The sequence below is a fragment of the Calonectris borealis genome, chromosome 5 (assembly GCF_964195595.1).
Source record: "Calonectris borealis chromosome 5, bCalBor7.hap1.2, whole genome shotgun sequence".
Taxonomy (NCBI): domain Eukaryota; kingdom Metazoa; phylum Chordata; class Aves; order Procellariiformes; family Procellariidae; genus Calonectris; species Calonectris borealis.
In genome coordinates, this window is record NC_134316.1 from 41,369,607 (window position 1) to 41,392,328 (window position 22,722).

At 41.2% G+C, this 22,722-nt stretch overlaps 1 protein-coding gene across 2 annotated transcripts in view; it reads right to left on the reverse strand.

Moving 5' to 3' along the window:
- MIDEAS (mitotic deacetylase associated SANT domain protein) overlaps nt 1-22,722 on the reverse strand; it is a 77,169-nt gene that overhangs the window by 18,049 nt on the left and 36,398 nt on the right. The window contains exons 1-6 of one of the 2 annotated variants that reach the window (XM_075152039.1): nt 16,931-17,049; nt 14,651-14,755; nt 9,705-11,391; nt 3,739-4,059; nt 2,432-2,777; nt 1,919-1,985 (exon numbers count right to left, since the gene is read on the reverse strand). In XM_075152039.1, the coding sequence (XP_075008140.1) occupies nt 1,919-1,985; nt 2,432-2,777; nt 3,739-4,059; nt 9,705-11,156 (2,186 nt within the window). In that variant the 5' untranslated portion in view covers nt 11,157-11,391; nt 14,651-14,755; nt 16,931-17,049. Of the gene's footprint in view, nt 1-1,918; nt 1,986-2,431; nt 2,778-3,738; nt 4,060-9,704; nt 11,392-14,650; nt 14,756-16,930; nt 17,050-22,722 lie in introns of those variants that run through there. The other variant, XM_075152038.1, reaches the window with a different exon arrangement.

Genomic DNA, 22,722 nt, shown 5'->3' on the forward strand with positions numbered 1-22,722 from the left:
TAGTGAGCGAGCAGCTGTGTGGTGTTTAGCTGCCTGCCGGGTTAAACCACAACACCTGCATAAGCATCTGTTCAGTAAGACTTAAGATGATAGCAAGACAACTCTGCACATAACTCCCTTTTGGCAACAGGAAATCTGCATTACTAAGTTACTATGGCTTGAAATTTCCAGCAACAAATTTGAAAATTTTCACACACAACTAAAATTGCAGCCAACTTTGTCATGAACTTCAGCAATTTAAACCAAGAGACACAACAGCCAAAGACAACTGCACGATAAAGAGGTCAAAGATCAAGACTGGGCCTGTTGCGACAGGACAAGGGGGAACGGTTTTAAACTAAAAGAGGGTAGATTTAGACTAGGTATAAGGAAGAAAGTTTTTACGAGTGTGATGAAACCCTGGAACAGGTTGCCCAGAGAGGTGGTAGATGCCCCATCCCTGGAAACATTCAAGGTCAGGTTGGACGGGCAACCTGACCTAGTTGAAGATGTCCCTGCCCACGGTAGGGGGGTTGGACTAGATGACCTGTAAAGGTCCCTTCCAACCCAAACTATTCTATGATTCTATGAAACAAAAAACATCTGTTCAAGAAGTGGTTCCCCTGGGTTGGTGTGAAATGAATGAACAACAAAAAGATGAATTAAGACATTTTCAAAACAGATTTAAAAAACACTAAGTGTTCTTATTTCTATGAATGGGCTCAGCCTGGAAGGGATTTGCAAAGATGACAAGAATAACCTGGGTTCATTCACAATTGCAACATTTGCTCAGGAGAGGCTGCTGCCAAAAGTGCAGAAAACTCAGCTTCAAACATGAAGGCAGAATGGAAAAAGGGTGCGGGGAAAAAAAAAAATTGACAGCAAATGCTCCAGTTAATTTTTAAAATATAACCCATTTTGGAAGAAAAAGTAAAAGGAGCCTGGTATTTATTTGGAAAGAGTTTGAGTTAAATATCTCAAATGTTACAGGATACGCTGCAGAGTTAGAGCACAGATTCCTGACTGCACAGAGTCAGCAATACAGAGCCATGTGGGTGTTTTTATGCCATATGGGTGTTTCCATGCCACGCGCCTCCATGTTTAGATTTCGCAAGAGTTCATTAACCTAGGTACAATAATGAATTGGAACTACCTTGCTGTAGTTCTACAGCACTGAACTCGAGCTGATAACACTCCCAGAGGGTTTGCAAGGGCTGTGCACAGGCATTTGCTACTCTGCTTTTTTTGCTACTCTGCTCAGCTTTAGCAGGACTGGCACCAAGCCTAAACTCGTAACTCCAGCTTCATATCTCCAAACTCTGTTCCCTAGTGCTGCTTGGTCCACATTTGTCTGAGCTCTCCCAGCACACAGCCAACTAAAAAGACTAATGAGGCTTATTAGCTCAGGCCACACACACTGTATGCAACTGGCTGTAGTGCTTTCAGACTGAGCTAGCCCAGGAGGGAGCAAAGACGTGTTCACAGTTGCGCTGCCGCTAATACACACCACATGGATAACCTGCAATCTGACCAGTCCATGTGAGAGCTAACTACATTTTTCCATACTACGTTTTGGCCTTCCTCTAAAGGAGCATTATTTCCCCACTCTAAAACAAACATACAGCATACAAAGAAGTGTTTGTATACAACAAAACAGGACAGATTCACCTTTAGCTAACCAATAGTACTTCAGCCCAGAGAGAGATGAGCAGTAATAGAAAGCCATTAACATTACCAGAATTACAAAGTACGTTTGCCCAAACAAACATTATTTATCGTATGGAGTAATTATTAAAGACAATTTATATTTCAAGTCACTAATGGGAACAGCTTTAATGTTTCTAAGAGATACATCAACTGTACAGGGAGCAGCCTGAAGGTTTCGGAAGAAGAAAAGCAGCACATTTACTACCAGGCTAAGAATCTACTGGGTACTTACGGTTCAATGCTGACCGGGGTGGCCTCCCCCACTACCGTAAGAACAGGAGGGGTAACTTCTGAACTATCTGCAAGGAAAAGAAAGAACTGCTCAGACGGTTCATCTTCGCATTTGAAATATATTCTTCACATAGCTTGTAAATCTATCGGAGCCATCCACCTCTCAAAAAAGGTACCCATACACTTAAAGACATTCAAGATGACCAAGAACTTACTGTCCAGTCACCGTCTACATCTTAGTAACAACGATTTACTGTCCCCTCAGTTCAAGATAATGACAATCTATTATAGAGGAGAAACTGACTTTTCCATTCCTAAGAACGTCAGTAGGGGGTGTTGCAGATTAGTTGTGAATGCATCTTAACATGCATGTCCAGGTGGAAGCAACACTGCATTTCCTCCCCAGACTATTGCAAAGAACTCCCAGTTCCATATAACCACACCTCCTAAAGTCATGATCTTCCTCCTATTACTCCACAGTTAGCCAAGGAAGGAAGGAAAAAGTGGAACTTACTTGATCTAAGCAGAGTTCTGTGAGCACTTTTAGGAGTCATTGGAGGTGGAACCGAATGACCACTTGAAGAGAGGATAGCATTAAAATATAGCCCAGATCCTTCTCTCACTGGACTAAGAATTGGCGGAGGAGTGTAAGGAGGTAGCTCAAAGTTCCTATCTGAAGGATGATCTGCCAGACGGACAGGTGACCTTAAGTGGCTCTGATACGGAGTAATATTAGAATAAACAGGTGGTGCAATAAAGGTGCCAGCTTTTGGTGGTATGAAGAGTGGCTCAGGTCTTGGCCGCTGCTTTGGTTTCCGGGCAAAGCCCTCTGCTTCATCCTTTGGAACAGCATCTTCGTGCTATTAGGAAAAAAACAATACATACTTGATTTCATTTTAAAACCTCAGGTCATTTGAAAAACTTCAATGAAATGACAACATTCTTTCATGGCAGCTCAAAATCTAGATAGGGCAATTGGAAGGTGTCTCAACAATTAGCACAAAGGGAAAGAGGGAGGAAGAAGATGGGGAATGGAATGGACACAGCAACTATTAGGTAGCAACACTACCTCTGAGTGCTTATGAGGTTATGTTTTACAAGAACTACATATATGTCTGGTCCAACCTTTGGTTGGAAAGATAATGACCTCATGGTAGCTTTAAAAGAGGGCATAAGAGTATAGCAGAACCCTGGTACAGATACAGGGTTGACACCAAATAGCAATAAGAGAACAGAAGACAATATAACAATATTGTCTTAGACAGTCAAGCATTTAAATGCAGAGAAACCTCCCTAGATGCCTGCCATTTCTCTGGTATCTGAACATTCTGTTGTACTCCTGAATAGAAGAGAGGGGAAAAACTCACTCAACAGCACCACTCTGAAGGGGAACACTCAAGTTCTGACCTTCAGAATGTCAGTAAGAGATTTCAATCCCATGAGAATAAATCTTCACTTTGGATTTTATTCATATACACAGATATGTGTCCTACTCACAATTTATTATTTTCTATATATGTATGAAGAAAGCACTCTTTATTCTAGTGTTTATTCTAGTGTTATTGACCATCTGGCTTTATTCACTGTTTAGTAGTGGGGCATTGCTTGGCTGTACTAGCATTAGCTGTAGGTCATGAAAAGCCAGTGATGCCCAAATATATGGCAATATTATGATGAAAAAAATAAACAGTCCCCAGACTACATCCATTCCAAGTTCAAGCCTTGAGATCAAACTACTTTAATAGCACAGCTTATGGATAAAAACTACGTAATTAAATCGAACAGATTTGGCTCATCTTTGGTTTCTTAGTCTATCCGTACCTGATTTGAGGTTTCCATGTTAGTATTACGATTAGATCGCCTCCGAGTGACTATCACAGAAGGCTTGCGTTCACAAGGAGCTCGATCATTTGTTTGGCCTCTCTGGAGCTTTCCATCCTCAGACTTTTCCTTTCCAAGGCTCTGCAAGTCAATTTTTCTCACTGGCACAGACACAGGAATGATAAGAGGCACGAGGCTGTTATCCTCCCGGGCTCTTTTGGGAGCTGGTGAAGAACTGGCAAATTCCACAACACTTTTTGCAGCTGTAGGTCCTGGAGCTGTTATCAGCACACTCTTCTTCTCTTCTGAAGTATCCAGATCCTGAGAAGAAAAATAGATTCCTTAAAAGTTCTGTAGTGCTTACGTAATAAATCAGATGCTACCTCACTTGTATATCAAGTTTCTCAATGCAATTTGCAAGCTGAAATGGATTTGGAAAAGTGTTACTGGAGGAAAAAGAATTCTTCAACAAAAGCGTTACCAGAATTTCTTAGAAGTACTTGAGGATTACCTGAAGTCTCAACTGCTAGAATACTTGTGTACATCATTCTTAAGTATCATTTCACTACCTATGGTTTGATATTTTATTTTCCAGATGAATTTGTGCCCTGCCATATAACTTCCAACAAAGGTTCCTCAGTTTTAAAAATGATCATAATCTGCAGGTTATTAATTTCAAATATTGGACTTCGTTCCAGGAAAGACTGAACCATGAGAATCTTAATTAAATCTCTCATACAAAAACCAGAGCTAGCTTTTTGTTGCATTTTTTCCGATTTACATGACAGAAGCAACTTTCCTTATTATAACTGGAGCCTTTGAGGTTTGTTGTCTAACCCGGCTTGAGCCTGAAGGACTTTCGCTCAGCAGAATCAACAAGGCCTAAATGCAAGCCGGCACTTTTTGCTTTGGTATTACAGCTTCCATGTCTCTGCTTTCTTTTGCTCATGGAAACCCTAGAAAATTGAGCTCCAAGGAGATGGGAATGGAGGATGAGGTACTGAATAAATACATGGATACTGTTACACCAAATGGCTTCAGGTACTGTTAGATCAGTGATTTCTAGTCCTTCAAATGACTATCCACATGTTCATTCCATTCTCAATTCAAAAGCAGTTGCCAGCTCACTTAGGAGCCAGATGTTAAAGAACAACTTTCAAAAACACCTCTCTTCAGGGATGTAAAAGGCCTTCCTGAGCTCTGATGAAGTGCAACCTAGAAGCTGTAGAAGATGCTCGTTCTGGTGTTTCAGAACTTCTCTCTAACTTAGAGCTCTGTTTGGAAAGTCTTTGGATAGGATTAGGTATGCAAACTCGTCCTCCATCAGAGCCACTATCTACTGAGGAATCTGCCTGAACAGCTGTGTTTTGCAGCTGGAAACTAAGGCACATTATCTCTCAGGTATGACAAGAGGTCTCCAATCTGGACTTCCAAAATTTTGCAGAGATTTATTTAAGTCCTCAAAAAGAATCTATTGTGTGCCATTAAAAACACCTAATCCTGATTAAAAATATAGCATAAGCAGGTTCTGTCATAAGGATTCAGACACCCCCCAGTCATTTCTCTGTGGTCGTAGATCAAGAAAGCTGGCTTCACTGATGAGCAAGAGAACATGCTCCAGCCGGCCCATGAAGAGTCAATCCATGATAGCTAGAAGGACATTAGACTGAAATCCCACTTTGATACTATATTTATATTGAGGGAAGCACAACTGTATTGTCACAAGATGCGTCAGTCAGAGCCTGGAGTTAGTGCCCTGGCCTCTCTCCAAATGAGAGTCCTGGTGATTTTTGTTGCTTTTAAGAGCAAACAGGTCCACTCTGAAACACTAAGCCTTCAAAAAAAGCTAGGTGCCAAGCTTGAGCAAATAAAATCAATCCTATCAAGAAGATTTAGGACTGCCTCTTTCCCAGACCTTTCATTAGAGTAAGGCTAAGTGTGCACAGAAAGGTTTATCCCGTAAGTGACACTGCAGTTCAGAAGTCTGACTGCTTCTTCACCGAGACTGGAGATATCTGCACCCGCCACACAATGATGCAACACACAACTGAAAAGTCACAATTGGCATCAGCTGCCCCAGACTGCACTGCAGGAGGAATTAATAAACTCTGAGGACCTCCCTCCACTCCAGGCTGGTGATATGCACCTGTACTTTCCCATGAGAGTACTAATTTTGGATGTGGAGGGCATTCATCATGCTGACAGACATGTCACTAGGGACCACCACCTCTAGATAGTAAGGGGCTCTTAGAAATTTTTGTAGCCTCCCTCCACTACTTCAGGAAATAGATACTAACAAGGATGCCTTTTTAAACATATAAACAGGTCATCTACTGGAAACGGAAGCCTACTTCCACTAGTCCTGCCCATACGTGAAGAAGCAGCTCACATTTGGCTTCATGCTGCTATATGTGGCCCTCCATTCATCAGGGAAATTTATGCTGTCATCACCTTATTACTGAAGCCTAGATAAACATCCGGGATAGCTCTGGGGTCTTCTTCTGGCAGTGAGATCCACAGTAGACAGTTTTGCACCACTGTTTAAAGCAGTGCATTCATACCACATTCTTTAGACCACTGCCAAGAAAAGTCTTGGTTTTTGTCAGATTACTTTTTTTCCTCCTGATGTTGCTGTTACTAGTGCAAGCACTCTAGCATACTTTCTGGGCACCTGAGAGAATGATGGCAATCAAACAAGTAATGGCAGTATGAATATGTGAACGAGCACCAATTCTGACCAATCTACAAACCTCAGATACTTCCTGTGTGCTACACAGATCTCTGCGGGTCAAGAGACAAGAACTAACTTCCTGACTACAAGGAGGAAATCATGGCAGCTAGTCACACAAAAGATGTCACATTTCTTTGGGTGTGTGATCGGTTACCCATGCTCCTTTTGTTTTCAATATTGGGAGGTAACCAGCAAAGGACTCTCCTCCTTGATGATGGGAGAGATGACCCCTTTGAGGGAAAAGAGGAAGGAGGAGACCTGAGCAGTAACAGAGATAGAGAGAAGCACCACTGGGAACTTAATATAAATAAGTTGAGATATCCTTAAAGATGCTCTGGTCCACACCAGAGCTTTTCTGGTCATGAAAGATCACACATACCTAAGGTTTACTAAGAGGGGACACAACTGATTTTGGAATTAAGCTATTTGTTTCAGATTCCTAAATAGTTTCTCAACTGTTTGATTATGCTCAGAGGGAAGCAGAAAGGAGCCACTGAACAAGGGACAGGACCTTCATTTGTAGAACTGCTAGGGGATTTTCAGCTAGCTCAGCATCTCTGTTGCAGAATGTGGGGCAGGAGGGCTGCTGGATAACTCCAGCAAGTGCAACTTGTTGCACTTCCACTTAGACTCTTGCATAAATATTGAGGGACGAACTAGTGATCTGGAGTCCTCCAGGACACCCACAGAAACCCATCAGTCATTCTGGCATTGATCCTGTCTATCCCTCAAGTGGTTTCTAAAAAATTTAGAATTCACAGACAAAACTCAATTGCGATTGCTGGAAGAACTGTTCCAAGGCCACTGCTGTGATCGGACAAGAAACCACACCAGCCTTTTAGAAACACCTGCCCATACACTGCTTTCTGCCATCATTCTGCATTATTTTGCCAACAGTAAGGACAGCTTCCTTCTGCAGTCAAACTGAAGCTTGTCCACGAAGGAGGTGAGTCCAGACCTGCAATTCCACAAATAATTTTTTTTTTTTTGTATGGGGCAGCTGGTACCCTGCCCTGTGCCAGAGGAAAGAGGCCAGGTAACTAAAACCTGTATTTCCCTTCCCATATTCCCAAAGGAATATTTAAATCCAGACACTCCTAAGACGACCATTTCAGATCTGAGAAAAGTTTTCTGCCCTATTAAAGAAAACAAATTACACCACCTTTTTGCGTATAACAGTTGTATGTGAAATGAAACCAAAAAACTAAGAGTTGAGAATTTGCTGTAGCCTGTAAGCAGCAATAAGTTTGCACCACCTGAAAAAGGCAGGCACAGTAAGATGGGCAGCTCTGGTGCAAAGCATCAGTTGTGACACTACATGTAGGCAGATACTGCTGTCCAAAATACTGTTTTTGCATAAGGTACACACACCTACATTGGAACGTTCAAACAACTGGTTCAAATTATTAACGTATCTTCTTTCATCAATAATTTAACCCTTCGGTCTTCCTACACGCTCTTCACATAACCTATGCTAGAGAAGGCTTCCAGGTTGTTTATAACAGAAAGCCACTGATAAGAAAAGCAGACCGCTCTCCTCCAGTAAACATGTTTTCTTTTCTTCCTCGCATGACATCCAACCCCCTTAAAGATGTAAAATCCATCAGACCTCAGGTAAGAATTTTAACATCTTTCAAAACCTCATCCTGAAAGCCTGAAGAGATCTAAACATAAAGAGTTCTTCTGCTAGTACCATCATGGAAGCAAACAAGCTGCTTGCGTAACTGCAAAGAACAAAAGAGCATCTGTCAAAACACTTCTCTGTTCGGTCTTCACGTGATGAATCAAGCTGCAAGCAGACAGGCCTTCAAATGGCAATTTCTTGCTTCGCCTCTCAGGGCCTTTTGCTAGGTGCTCTCTTAGCTTTTTTCTGGCCACTGTGTTGGTGATCAGACTGCAATGTGAATTGTAGGCCTTCCTGCAATATACCCATACAATGGCTGGGACAGTATGAGCAAATAGCTCACGCTGCTAACTACTACTAGTTTTCTATCAAATCTGCTTGTTCAACTGGAATTAGAGCAAAAAGGATTGAAGACAGCATCAACAGTCACTGGTTGCTGTCTGCTGTGCAAGAGTTGGAGTAGGCTACGGATATTTGCCTCATTGTTTATTAGTTCAGTTTTTTCACTCAAACAGCACATCCCTCTAAGGAAAGGATTGGAAAAAAAGGCCACAGACAGACTAGGAAAAAAACAATGACAAGAACAAAAGAGGGAATAAAATCCCCTTCCCTTTGTTGTCTGACTGGGCAGCAACTCAAGTGGCAAAACTGTAAGTGAAAATAGCTCATGCTCTAACACCCATATTTCATCAGCCTCTGGCAACAAAGCTTCCAAAGAAAAGTGTATCTTTACTTCTCATGAGAGGCACTCAATGAAAGATTAGTCAAACCACAACTGAAAGAAAACCTCCAAAAAAAACCCTCAAAAAACCCTCACCCAACTCCAAAAATGCCACCACTTGCCTCCCCTAGGCTAGTTAATTTTGAACCCTGTCATCTTGCCACATGGAATACGTACTGTAGAATTTAGACTGATGGGACACCAAAAGGGTAAGAGTAGTGAACTACCTAATCAGCCAACACTAAATTTCTTCCCCATCAAGCCCTACAGGCAGACTGTGTCCTCAGGTTACCAATGTCTAAACATTCGCTGCGGGTCATTCTCAGAAACAGGATACCACATCAGACAGACCTTTGTTATGCCTGGTATAAGTTCTTCATGTAAGTGAGGCTTCCTCAGGCTTTTAATATTTGGGAAATATTGAACATGTAAATTCCATTATGTAATTTTTAGATAGCACAATTTAGGAACACTTCAACCACTAAAACTGAAAAACCGGCAGGTAAGCAGCAGTCTTTTACATAAAAGGAAGATAATGTTAAATTGGTGAAAAGACACCAAGTGAACTGCTTACACTTGTCTCTCCAAATTCCTGACCAGCTTGAGATCTAAGCTGAAAACGTCCATATTTTGATGCCCTGGGCTAAAATCACATTCAGTATTAGCGAAGTAAAACTGCCCTTAGGTGGTTTCACTGCACTAGGAGATCTCTATCCTCCCGCATCTATGAATTACAGTAGCTGAACTTACGTGCCATCATTCCAGAGCTGCCCTTGCAGTACTACAACACTTCTTGCATCAAGACATCATCCTATCCTGCATACATACATAAATTCCTTTCATTTCAGCCCTATTTTGTAGTGCTATATTGGTTAGGATGTCTACCTTACCTTCACATTCTGAAGAGAAGCCAGCTCAACAGCTTTTTGGGCCAGAGTTAGCAAATTGGCTTCTTGAGAAACACGCCGTCTCCGTCGTGTACTCTGGATTACACCACCTCTGACACCTTGAAAATCATTAGTTCTCTGAGTGTTTTCTTCAGCTGCCTGTTTCTCCCCATCTCTACCGTTCTGGGCTGTAGCTTGCCTGTCTGTTTCTATCTGGCACAGCTCACTATTGACCAGGACATCCTTCTGCCCCAGATCCACTCTTTTGGGGTGCGAATAGCTACTTTTGTTGTGAGCCAGTGATTCAGGCGGCTGCTGTAATGGGACCTCTTGCTGATGTGTTTGCCAGTGATGCAGAAATAAATTGCTAGGTTGTTCTTCTGCCTGCTTGGAAGCTAACACTTCTCCTCCAGATGTCAGCAGGACACCTTCTTTGGAGAGTCTCCGTGATCTTCTTGGAAAGGGAATCTGGGTCTGAGGTAGCACAGTCTGTTGGTTCTGCTCTGTTAGAGCCTTGAATAGTTCCTGGTTCCTCTCCGTTTGCTGAAACTGGTGTGCCATCATGTGATGCTGAGGTGCTGCAGCCGCCACATGAGGCTGTGCTATGGAAGTAGTTTGCTGCAGACTGAAGGCTTGTGTGGCAGCCTGTTGCTGCTGCTGCTGTTGAGGATAGAAATTTTCAAACAGTTGTAGCTGGGGAAGAGCTTGCTGTTTTTGTTGAGCAGTAAATGCTGGACTGGAAGAAGCTGGGGCTTCTTGAAAGACATGTAACAATTCAGGAAGACCCTGCTTTTGGCCTTGGTGACCAAATGCAAGTTGGAAAGGCTGTAACGGCAGACTTTGATTCTGTTGCTGCTGTTTCTGCATGTGATGAAAAGAATTCATTTGAGCTTGCTGTCTAACCAGGGCTTGCTGTTCCAGCTGAGCCTTCTGGGACATCATCTGCTGGACAGCATCTCCATACAAGTCCAGCTGTGACACGAACACTCCTTTCTCTTGATTTCTTTTAAGGGCTTCTGGGTGGCCATAGAAGCCCGGGGCACCAGCATTGGAGTGGGGTCCTTTTGGGTTGCCCCCAAAAACCATACTGTGGTTCCACATCGAAGGTGGAGACTGCCAGTGGCTGTCACCCCTCTCTGGCAACCGGTTTCCCATTAGTGAATTCTGCCATTTGACAGCTGTTACCGTCTGGGACATCATCATTGATTCTCCCCTATCTTGATTGTAAACAGAGTTCATCAAAGCAACATTGTTGGGGGCACTTGTTAATCCTCCTGTGTGAGAAATCTCCACAGTTTGGGAGACCGGTATATTCCCTCCATGACCATAGTACTGTCCTTCCTTAAGCTGCTGCTGTGGTTCTTTTGATGACACAGCTATTTCCTGCTCATTAAAATAGGCAATTCGTTTCCCAGTCCTTTTGCTTGAAGACTTTTGCTGAGCTTGAAGATTCATGGTTCAGTCTATTCTCCCAGCTGCACACACCGTATTTACAATCCGCCCATCCCCGAGGCTGGGGGAGGAAAGGCACGGAAGTCTCTCTTTTCCATTCAGTTTTACTAATAAAGGGCAGGAAAGAAGTCCAGATGAAAGTGCATCCACTTCCTTTTTCTTCGTATGCTTCTCCCACTTCTTTTCACTCTTATCCTTTGTGGTTCAGAGGTCAGTAGGGTCCACTTAGCTACAGGTCCTGAAATAGAGAAGCAATTGCAATGAATCATCAACAGACATAACTGGCGTATAAACCCTCACGCGATAAGCAACAACGTGTATGTCTGTCCCATTTCCCACAGAAATGAAAATCAGGATAATACGTGTAAGAAATAATAGATCTGACCTGCTAGAAGAATGTAATACAAAACAACTTAGTTATCACACTGTATTTGCATGATGCAACTCCCAATTGCACACAGACTTCTGACTAATCTCTCAAGCTCATTGTGAAGGTTTTTTCTCTTAAACTCCCTCTCATTTGGCCAATTACTTCTATGTCTTCCTGCAGCCAGAATAATCTGTTTTTAATCTGAACTCAAAAACACAAAACAAAAAAACCCTCATGACTCGCCAAAAGAAAAATAATGTGTCATGCCACATTTCCCAAAGCCATTTAAAACGCACACATGTACACGAAGGCTGCAGCCAAACACGCAGCAAAAGATGCTCAATTCAGTGTTTTGAAGGAAAGGATCAGGCGGCAGCGCCCTTCCCCCAATCATTACGGTTGCTTTCCAATTAAGAACTGCCCACCAAGCATCCAAGCCCTGAAGACAGGGCCTGCTCAACCTGTTGCCCTGTCAGATGCTTTCTTCAACAGCTGAAGGCAACTGCTCCTGCTCAGGTCGCACTCATGGAAAAGTAGTTCAGGCAGATTGTTACAGCTGCTCCCGGACACCAGCAAATATCTGTTAGTGTAAAGCTACAAACATAATAGAAGAAAGCCTTTCCGGAACATGCAGTCTAGCTCAATTCTACCCTCCTCTTCCACAGAAAAAAGCTATCCACAAACTTAGGCTTTAAGAGCCTAGTTTGCAGGATTAAGGTCTAATGTGTTAACACACTAGTATTTCTAGTAGGACACCTAAAACCTTTTAAGAAGTTTAAGAATTTAATTAAATTTAAAACTAAACTACTAATACTCAAGTAATTAAGTGCAAGTCTCTATTACTATCTCTTTTCAGTATGCACTCTGTTCCACTTTCAGTATGCACTCTGTTCCACTCTGTCCACACTGCCAGTATGTTTCAGAAAGAATTTAATAAATTGTTAAAAACCTATTCTTATTGCATCCCTTCTGCTATAAAATCAAATTTCTCTTGAGTGGAGCAGGTAAGACTAACACACGCTAACACACACTAATCCCCTCCAATGAAACCTGCAATCCCTTTCTCTCTCTCTATAAAATGAAAAATAATAAAACAAAAGCATGCGGCACTCTGAAGTCCTGTAACCTGAGTTTACTCCGAACGGATATGGCTACAGTGCAGATTTTAATACTGGGGTGGGGTTGGGAGCATGAGGAGGAGGAAAAGACAAAGAGTTTAACTTACGCAACTTCCACCTCAGAGGCCAAGCTTGGCTTCGTGCTACTGGAACCATGGGCCTGTGTTTCAGAGCGAAGTGACTCACTTCCTCAGGCTGTTACATAGCTATTCCCCCCACGCTCCCCCCCTTCGCCCTGGCTACAAACCGTGGACCTCTGCCACCCCGTATCACAGAGCCAGGGTGTTCCTCCCTCCTCTAAGCACAATGTCTCGGCTCATTTTCCAGTCCTCTTTCAACAGGACGAAAATAACTCTAGGAGAAATTATGGACACGTGAGATGGAAAATTCTCTCTAAACTGCAACTAGTACACAAACAAGGATTTCATAAAGTAAGTTTTTCCTATTTCAAAACTTCATTAGGAGAGGAAAAAACATCCTACAGCAGGAAACTGGAACCTGGTAGTAAAAATGTAGAGGTGGAAAGGTTCCTATATGCCTCTCAGGAGCATTATGTTGTTCTCTCTCCTTGCTTTTTGCAGCACTGCTACAAATGTAACAGAGCTAACAGCTAAACCACAATACCTGAGGTAATACTATTAACAGTGGTTTCTGACCCTGTCTTACTTTCTGAAATCATCACAAGCTATTTTTCTCTCCAAACTAGACAACCTTGCAATAGTTTTCCTTCCACTTCTGGATGGTGGATGCTTCTGCATGTTTTTGTATTGATCAGTCACATAATTCTGATAAAAAGAATGCAAGTTTTTCTGTATATCAGAAGACATTACCAGTAGATCAAATTTAAACCTGCCAGACAACCTGGCTGTAGATTTTCTACACTTTGAGGAAGAATGCAAAGATAACTACCCAAAAGCTGGCATACAACTTCAAGGATCCTTGTTTTTAACCCTTCTAAAAAAGGAAGGGGAAAAAAAAAGAAAATAAAAGAAAAGAAAAAACCAAACATCTGATGCTGTTCTTAATAGCGGTGGCTGAGATTTGCAACTAGCACACACACAAGTATCCAGACGACCTTTAGAAAGAGGGCTCTCATGTTAGTGAGAAAGCATTGCATTAGCACAGCTCTCCAAACCTCCACTTGTGAAGACTTTGGCTCTGTTTTTTCCATTACTACGTAAGAAGCCACCAGCATTGCAAAGCCTAACTCAGACCAGTTTAGAACTGCACCTATCTAGGAAAGAGATGTAACAAAAGTATTAAGATGCAAAGTTTACAAAAAAAGTAAGTTCAGAGATAACCTAAAGGAGGGAAAGGAATATGTACTTGTGTGTTCCATAAAGGGAGTCCTAAAAAATATTATATGTCTCTTAGGGAAGTTATCTTGTCACTTGAGAAGACCGTAGTGATTGAAGAACAACTGAAGTTACAACAGCACAAAAACCAGGAGAGTGAAAATGACATTACCGTGGAGGAAAGATTTAAGGTACTTTGAACAAAACACGCTTATTGAATGTCCCAGTTCTCCTAACTGCATGCAAAAAAAAAAAAAATCCTAACTAAGAGATCAGCCAAGAAAAAAGAGGATTTGGTGCATCCAGTATTAGATGGTAAAAGAAAACATCACAAAATTAGCTTTTTAGAATTTCTTTCTACATAGAAAAACTGCAGAAAAAGATCTTGTAGGTCATCCTAATAATAATAGTCCATAGTTTAAGCCGAAGTGATAGATGTTCAAGCTGCAGCGTGACTATGCTCCAGGAAAGCTCACACTTGGCAGCTTCATTGGCTGAGCACTGCTGGCTCTATGACTAAGCAGGCTTCCCTCCCTGAGGCTGAGGGATGAGCTCACATTATCATCATCCTAGCCAATTACCAGCTTTGAGGGTTTTTTGTTTTGTTTTACTTTAATTTCAGCACAAGAGTCAGCCTGCAGTAGCACAGTAAAATGGCAACACACTTCCAGGCTTAAGTGTGCTCTGCAGCAGTACGCCCTGACCATTTCTTACCTTTGAAAAAGCACAGAGCCAGTTCTGATACCGTAATCCCCAGAAGATACTGTGTCTTGCCTCCAAATATACTGAAGTGTTATGATACCTTGCATTGCTTTTACACTGCACAGAGAAAAAGCAGAACCTAGCATCAGTATATTTTGTTCTAATAGCTCTAAGATTTGGCATGCAACATCATCAGTTATTTTCACTTCCAGGAACTTCTGGCATGCAAGAACATCTCTCGACCTTTCTTAAGATGAATATGAATTGTATGTCACCACCTTTAATACTGTAAATATTTTCAGATTTCTAAGGACTTTTTCAGGTTGCAAGGCTTTCTCCCCCAGACCTAAAAAGAATGTAAAATTAGATATACATACCCAATGGGCACTTATGCAGTATTTTCAGGAATGAAAAAACCATAAGCAAAGTAACCTATGACACCTTACTGAGAGAAGTTAGGATTAGCATTTTTAGCTAAAACTTCTCCAGGATATCTGCACTAGAGCGTTAAAAGAAAATCATAAGCACATATAAAACGCTACATGGGCTAGATTTAGGCAAGGTCTCCTGCAGGACTTACTTAAGTATACAATAGTTCTAAGGAGGAGTCTCTGCCTGTTCTCAAATTAATGAAGTCCTTTCAAAGCAGAGATACCTGAGGAGTGCAGGGCACAGGCACTCAGAGCCACTCACTAGGCTGGTACCAGCCCTGAGCACCCATTAGCAGGTTTTACTCAACCCAAAGTAGGTTCTGTAGAATCGTTCAGACATCCCTATATCCATTGCAACTATCTTGTCCCAGTCTATCATTAGCCTGGAGCGTTCGCTATAAAACCTCTTTAATGTTTTTGGTTTTTTTTAGTTAAAGTTAAAAGGTTATTTGATTTAGAGGACAAATGAAAAACACTCCATTGCAACCATTTAGTATAAAATATCTTTATCACCCTTTAAAACTTTTTGCTTGTATATTTAATAACCATCCACCATTGTTCCATTTCTTTAAATACTCTCTTCACTAAGTATGCGCGTATTTGTACAATTTCACGTATCAAGTTCATGACCTCACACACTGTAGTAACCTTAAACTCTACCCTTCAGCCCAGCTGTTGAGGGCTGTGCTGTCCTGTGCTTTGCTTAGTTCATTTGCTACACCACCTATATTTGGCCTGATAAATAATTTTAAATTTTGCCCATTCCTGATCTCCTTTGAAATCATTTGCACATAATTTTCTCTGATAGAATGCTGCAGAAATGACTCGGGAAAGACTCTGACTTCTCCTCAAACCTTAGCAAAGTTAAGCATGCAGAAAATAATAACAAGTGCTCACAGACCATGTTCTATTTCACCACTTTAATCTTGGCTTTTAAATACTTCTATTTTAGTTTTTTTCATGTGAAAAACAAAAAGTGTTCCTGGGCTCTAGCTAATGTACATTCTCAGCCCTAACTGCAACAATGCTGCCACAGTTCCTTACAGGAAATCTGTCAAATTAGAGTGATGAGAATCATTTCTCACTAAATCCTCCTGCTGCCAGCAACTCAAATTACTGATCTCCCCTGTAAGAAGCTCAATCCCTTTTAATGATGACGAACAGATTCCAAGAGCAATTTTTACATTTAAGTCAAATGCAACAAGCTAGTCAGTGTCCTTCTGAGACAGAGCAATTGAGCCTTCCTTCTCTAATTTGCTCATTATTATGGTCAAATCCCACATTTATGAAACAGGTAAAGAATCATGACACATATTTTACTAATGAGGAACAGAAACAGAGGAACTAACTCACTTCTAAGATCACACAACAAACCAGGTCAAAGATCAAGAACAGAATACAGGATACTAGCTACCAGTTCCCCTCCAATCCTGCGAGAAAACATGGGTTTAAATCCACATGCAAAAGGTAAAAAAATCGGGTGCGCTATTTACATACGTGCAGAAAGGGCAAAAAAAATTTAATTCCTGCAGTGCAATAGCAGGACAGAGGTAGTTCAACAGGATAGGTTTTGTTTCTTGTTTTGGTGGTTTGTTTTTTTCAAAATGACTGGAGACTTACAGGGCATCACAAATAAGAAACTTGTTCCAGCTAGCAGAAATTTGCCCCTATGAAGCCACCACCACCACCTATTGCAACAGTCTTGAGTAAGAACCAAGAAAGCAATGAAAACGGGACAGTTTTTGTGTTTGGTAGAAGACTTGCAAAGCTTACTGCACAGCTTATCCATATGCTATGCTTACTCTGCTGTATATGAAAACAGCTTCAATCTCTCCCTCAAAAGCCTCTCCCGCACACTCACTGTGTCACATTTTCTTCCAGACAGTTAGATACATCAAAATTCCTGCAGATTGTTTGCAACCTCCCACTCACCACCTTCAGACACCTTGAACAGGAAGGATAACAGCACAGCTTTCCTACATACCGCCCTGGGAGGGAACAAGAAAAAAGAGAAAATAGACCATGTTTGTAAATTCTATATAGCAAAGCACAGCAAACTATCTTCTGAAGAAAGGCAGGGGAAAGCTCAAAGCAACTGAGAAACACAACATTGTCCAAGAAAGCCAAAAATGTAAATGGAGGATGATGGTTTTATGTCCTTGTCACCTTATCCCAAATGGTAGGGCATTTTCCACAGATACCTAGAAGCCCGTCTCTCCGCGAAAGGCATATTTTCCAGGAGTCTAGCACCACAGAAGAGCAGCAACTGAAGTCCAAAGTGAATGAGAAAAACCAATCAACTGAACAGGCTCCAATTTAAAAAAAGCCCACTACAAAAGAATATAAATAGGTAACAATCATGCCCCCCAACACCTCCAAGTAAGAAACTAACCTAGGGAACTGTATCAGATGAAAGTCCTAGAATCAATAAAGCCTATGAAATGGGGAAGGCTTACTTGTTGGTGTAACATTGCATAGCAAAAAAGGAACTCTTCACACCGTGCCCATAATAGGGGTAAAGAGATCAAAGGAAAGCTGCTTCACAGGCAGACAGTCAACAACAAAAGGGAAAACACAGCATCCAGGAAGTTTGACAACTTCCACTGTTGCCTGAAGGTGCCTGCCCGGGGCTAGCAAACACATACCTAAATAAGTAGTACGCATCGCAGACGTTTACGGCCTACCCAAATTTTCCCGTGATTGGCCCATTTCTATTGCGGAGAAAGACTGAAGCTATCACTGACTTCAAGGGCGCCTCTGCCCTGAGGACAGCATGATTAAAATCACTTTGCTACCACTTTCACTTTCCCATTTTCAGAGGCTGGGAACTGATAAAGCTGTATTAAATCACTGTACCAACCAGAGATTCAAAAGTGAAATCCATTAGCTCTGTGATGTGAAGCAGGGGAGACAATGGTCCTGCTGAAGGACTATGTGCCAGCAAAATCAGGTAGCTTGTATTGCACCACCAGACGTGACAAACTACTGCTCCAATCTAGACCATTCCTGACATCCAGCATCATAGGTTAATTACCTACAGCAAGCAAAATAACACAAAATGTAGAATTACTATATTGTTTGGGAAAAATATACATACCCAAGAAGAAAATATTAACTACACCTCATGAACTAATCAAACCAAGGAGAAATACAAATCCTACTTAAGTAAAATATTTTGGTCTATTACAGTAAAGGATGTAATAAAGGAGAGGCAGGGAAAATGTGTTCTTATAGATGTTATTTAATTGGGCAGCTTGCTTTTCTGTTCAAATGGTCTTAAAATTCGTCTAAGCGTGCATTCTGATTATATTTTGACCTACTGTTTACATCCGTGGATGTAGTTTTATTTATCCCCTATCACCACAATTTTCCACATTCCATCTAAACATACAGATGCATACTAGTATGCAGGACATTAGAGAAGGATTTTTGTTTTTTTAATTATGGGGTCTGAAGCACCAATGTGCCTCAAAAGGAAGTTTTCAGACAACAGTCCTATGAGAGGGGAGTTGTGTACTTTCAAGGAACACTCAAAAAATAACCTATATTTTGGGTTGTCTTCCTCAATTCAAACTGTAAACTCCGTACAAGTATTGGAGGTTCGCTTTTCAAAATGCACCTGGGATTTTCCACATAATTTTGTTTTAAAGGGATGAGAAAGACACCAAAAGCTGTTACAAAGAAAATGCCCATTATGTGCTGATTAGTCTTGTCCTTACAACAAACGAGCCAGGCAAAACCTGGCTTACACAAACAGCTCCACCAGAGTAAAATCAGCATGGATGAGGAAGAAAAACTATTAAAAAGACAGACTGGAATTTTAAAACTTAGCAGATTATTAAACAAACAACCAAAGGAAAAAAAAACCCACCCCGATTTATTTTTAAAGGAACTGATAATGTTGTTTCTACCGGCTATTGAAAAGGTACTACAGCAAATACAAGTTAGATCCTCAATTTAATTTATCGTCAAACAAAACTTTGAGTGGCATTTCCAAAATAATTGAAATTTTGCCCAAACCTCATCTCATGAAGATTCATGATTTGCACCAGACTCATCTTTCATCTTGCACAGCAACAACATGCAGTTCTTAGAGAGAACTATGAGAAAGCTACATAAACTGGACTTCTGTAAACAAATATGCAGGAAAGCCCATCTTTACAAATGGCTTTGCAACACAGTGCAGACTTACCCTTTAACAAGATAGGTATATGGTACATTTCTTAAATTAGTTAATGTTTATAAACTGTACTGAAGTTAGGAATATTAGTTATTATAATCTGTCCTCATGATAAATACCATGATCTGAAGAGGCTTGGGCAGCCTTAGAGCGCAGAAAGAGCACAGCAACTAAGGAGTATGAAACGCTGCTTTCAGGCTTTACACTTCGTGTAAAGTTACACGAACATACTAATCTTTCCCACTGGAAATGGTTTAACAGTTCTTCTAATTGTAAGCACTTAGATAGCTATTTTAAGCTTTTTTGTTTGGATCTGTCAGGGCAGGCAGTTGCTAGCAACAGAGAGACCAATACTCCAACACGCAGGAATCACAGCAGGCTCTAAAGTCAGAATGGCAAAGAGCAGGCCAAAAGCTTCTCCCTGCCTTCACATTCACATAGCTGACATAACCACAACGTGTCCTTCGCTCAGCATGCCTCTCCCGCCACAAACACACCAGCTGCAGAATTGCATGGATACACCCCAGAGACAAACCAAATCTCTCTGCACTTTAGCCCTGAGAAGAAAACACATCTGAATGCACTGAGCTGCAACAGGAAAGATTGCTGCAGGTTCAGTTGTTTCCATCTTGACGTCTCCAGCACTCCATCACAAAACCAGACATGGTATTCCATCCAGTGTACGGAATACCACAGTCTGGGCGCTTCAGAGATTCCCCTCAAGGCTTTGCAAGAGGTAACGGCATACAAATAAGGGAAGAGAAAGGGCAAAGTTCATAGAGACTACGATTCTTTCCATTCCCAGAGGTTTCTTCATGAGAGACATAAATGCACTCAATACCTAGACCGTAACTCTCAGCAGAGACACTCCTGACGCCACCAAGCAGGCATCATCACTCGCCCAAGCCTGGCTGGAGAAGAACTGGGACTAAAAGCACAGGCAGAACCTCAGAGGATCTGGGATCAATTTCCAGCTCTGCTACAGACATGCATCTTAAGCAAGCCACTTCAGAGCAGTTCATAAAATGAGAATACCTGAAACCCAATACACTGATATTCATGAAGTATTTTGAGGTCATAAAGTCGTATTAACAGTACCCACTAACAGGCTAGACAGGGATTCTTCCAGAAAGAGCTTGAAAGTCTAATTTGAGACATGATGCAACAGGGTAGCGATAACCAAAGAAGAGGGAGGGGGCCAAAAAATGAAGGAAAAAGGTCATACAAATAATAACATAGTTGTTCTTTTGTCATATGCCTCTCCCCGCCTCACTCGACCCAGATATATCTTGTTTTTCAGCAGTTATATAAGCTGAAGCAGTGCTGATCTCGGTTTGCTCACATCCACGCACTTGCAGCCAGACAGATGCCAGTATTGACTGAGCTAAGCTATTATAAAACTACTCAAGTAGTCAGTCTTTAACAGCACTGACAGGACTTTAGTTCAGATTTCTAAAATTATGTCTTTTAAGAAGTCTTGTGGTCACTGTTGGATATAAAAGGATCTTTTTATTGTGCTGGTCCGTTACAAGGCACAGGAAGCTCTTGGCCATGGCTGGGGCTGTCAGGCATCACAACAACGCAGCTAAGCAAATGCACACTAGTAAATACTGGGGGTAGGAACACTGAAAGACACGGGCAAGCACGACCATCACACAGTGGAAACCAGCAAGGTTTAAAGAATCCAGGGGCCCAGAGAGCGCTCAGATTTCTTAATCTTTAATTAAAAAATCAGAGCACTCTCCAGGCCCCCCGATTCAGAGCTCCCTGCCAGTTACCTGCTAGACACCTTCCCAATCTCCTCCTTTTAGCCACAGGGATTTCAGTGGAGGAAAGAAAGAGCAGATGGTTGGCACCAATACTGGATCAAATACAAAGCAAGCCTCTTCCATTTCTGTAGTGGCTTATTTGTATCCTTACTAACATTATAAAGCACTTCCGCAATTGGGCATAAGTGACACCAGCCTCATACTTACTCAGAGCAAAGTCAGAAGTTTCCTGAAGATTCAGCTCAACAAGCCTACCTGAAACCAAACAAACAACCCATCCTGCACTTTATAACTAGAAAGGAAAAATGTAATTTGGCAACAGCATGAGGGAAGTGCCATCTATTAGGAGCCCTTACAAAGCTCCTTTTTAAATTGAGCAAAAGACTCAGTTCTTAGTAAAACACAAAATTAAGGTCGCAATGATCAAGTTCAATATTACAGGAAAAACTAAAGTTTACGCATTAATCCACCTGCATGTGGAATCTTGTGAGCATTAGGCAGATCAGAATTATAACATTTACATTTCCTCCTGCACTTATATAGTTTGCTCTGTGAGTCCTGGAACAATATAAATACATTCTAATTGAAGTCGTAACATTTTGGGTCAATAATCCCACATTGCACTTTGAATAGCTGTATTTGCTAAAGATACAAACTATGTAATTGCTTTTAACAGGAATAGTAAGTCCTTCCCAATTGTGAAAAAAACAGGCCATAAATAACGGGAAAGTCACACAGCAACTTACTAGAAAAGCCGATAAGAGGATCAGTGCTAAACACTTGAACATCTCCAAAAGAAATCGCTAAGCATTAAAAAAAAAAAAAATCCCTTACGTAATATAGTTTTCACTCTCAGAATGAAAGTCTAATGAATTAATCATCCCTTCCAGTACATGGATTCCATTAACCTGATCCTCTCACACCGAAGAAAAAGAAATTCTGAGATTGATGCTTCTTTACAATCCATAACACATCTAGTGGATTCTAAAGGATTTTTCCACACCAGCTAGATAGCACTCTCTTATTTCAAATAGTTTACTAGTTTAACTTATGTCCCACAGCTTCTGATGACTTTACTATTTTCAACAAATCTCCAAACAATAAGAAAAAACATCCAGTCTCCCATCAGCAGGCTGACGTTCATTACACAGTTCTCCCCCATTTGGGAGATATCTATGAATCAACCAAGGCAGAAAAACGTTCTACTAGTTGCTATACTGAAGACAAATTTAGTTTGGGGAAAGTAGTTGAAAGAACTTGTTCACAAACAAACGATGTTATTGGAATACTTAACATTTATGTAACACTTTGCAGCAGTTAAAGCAATATTAACTCCAATTCATCCAAACTCGTAACATGTGTCACGTGCAACATTCTGTATTTTTAACAGGTAAACAAAGAGAGATGAAGTGGCCTGCTTTGCACTAAAGAGCAAACGGGAAGCCAACAAGAGATTATTCTTCTGGAATTCCTTGATCTCAGTTTTGTCCACTGTTCACTCCTTCATACTGTGCAGATACAGACTGCATTTGCAAGATGTCAGGTAAAGCATCTTCATTTTGAACAGATGGACTAAAATTCAGAAACTGGTTATAGAACACTACTTCTTAAAATACTCCATAGAACTCGCCCCACCCCAATATAAACGTTAAGGCTATTTTGATGTAAAAATCACAATGTCTTCTAAAGCACAAAAAAGTTCAC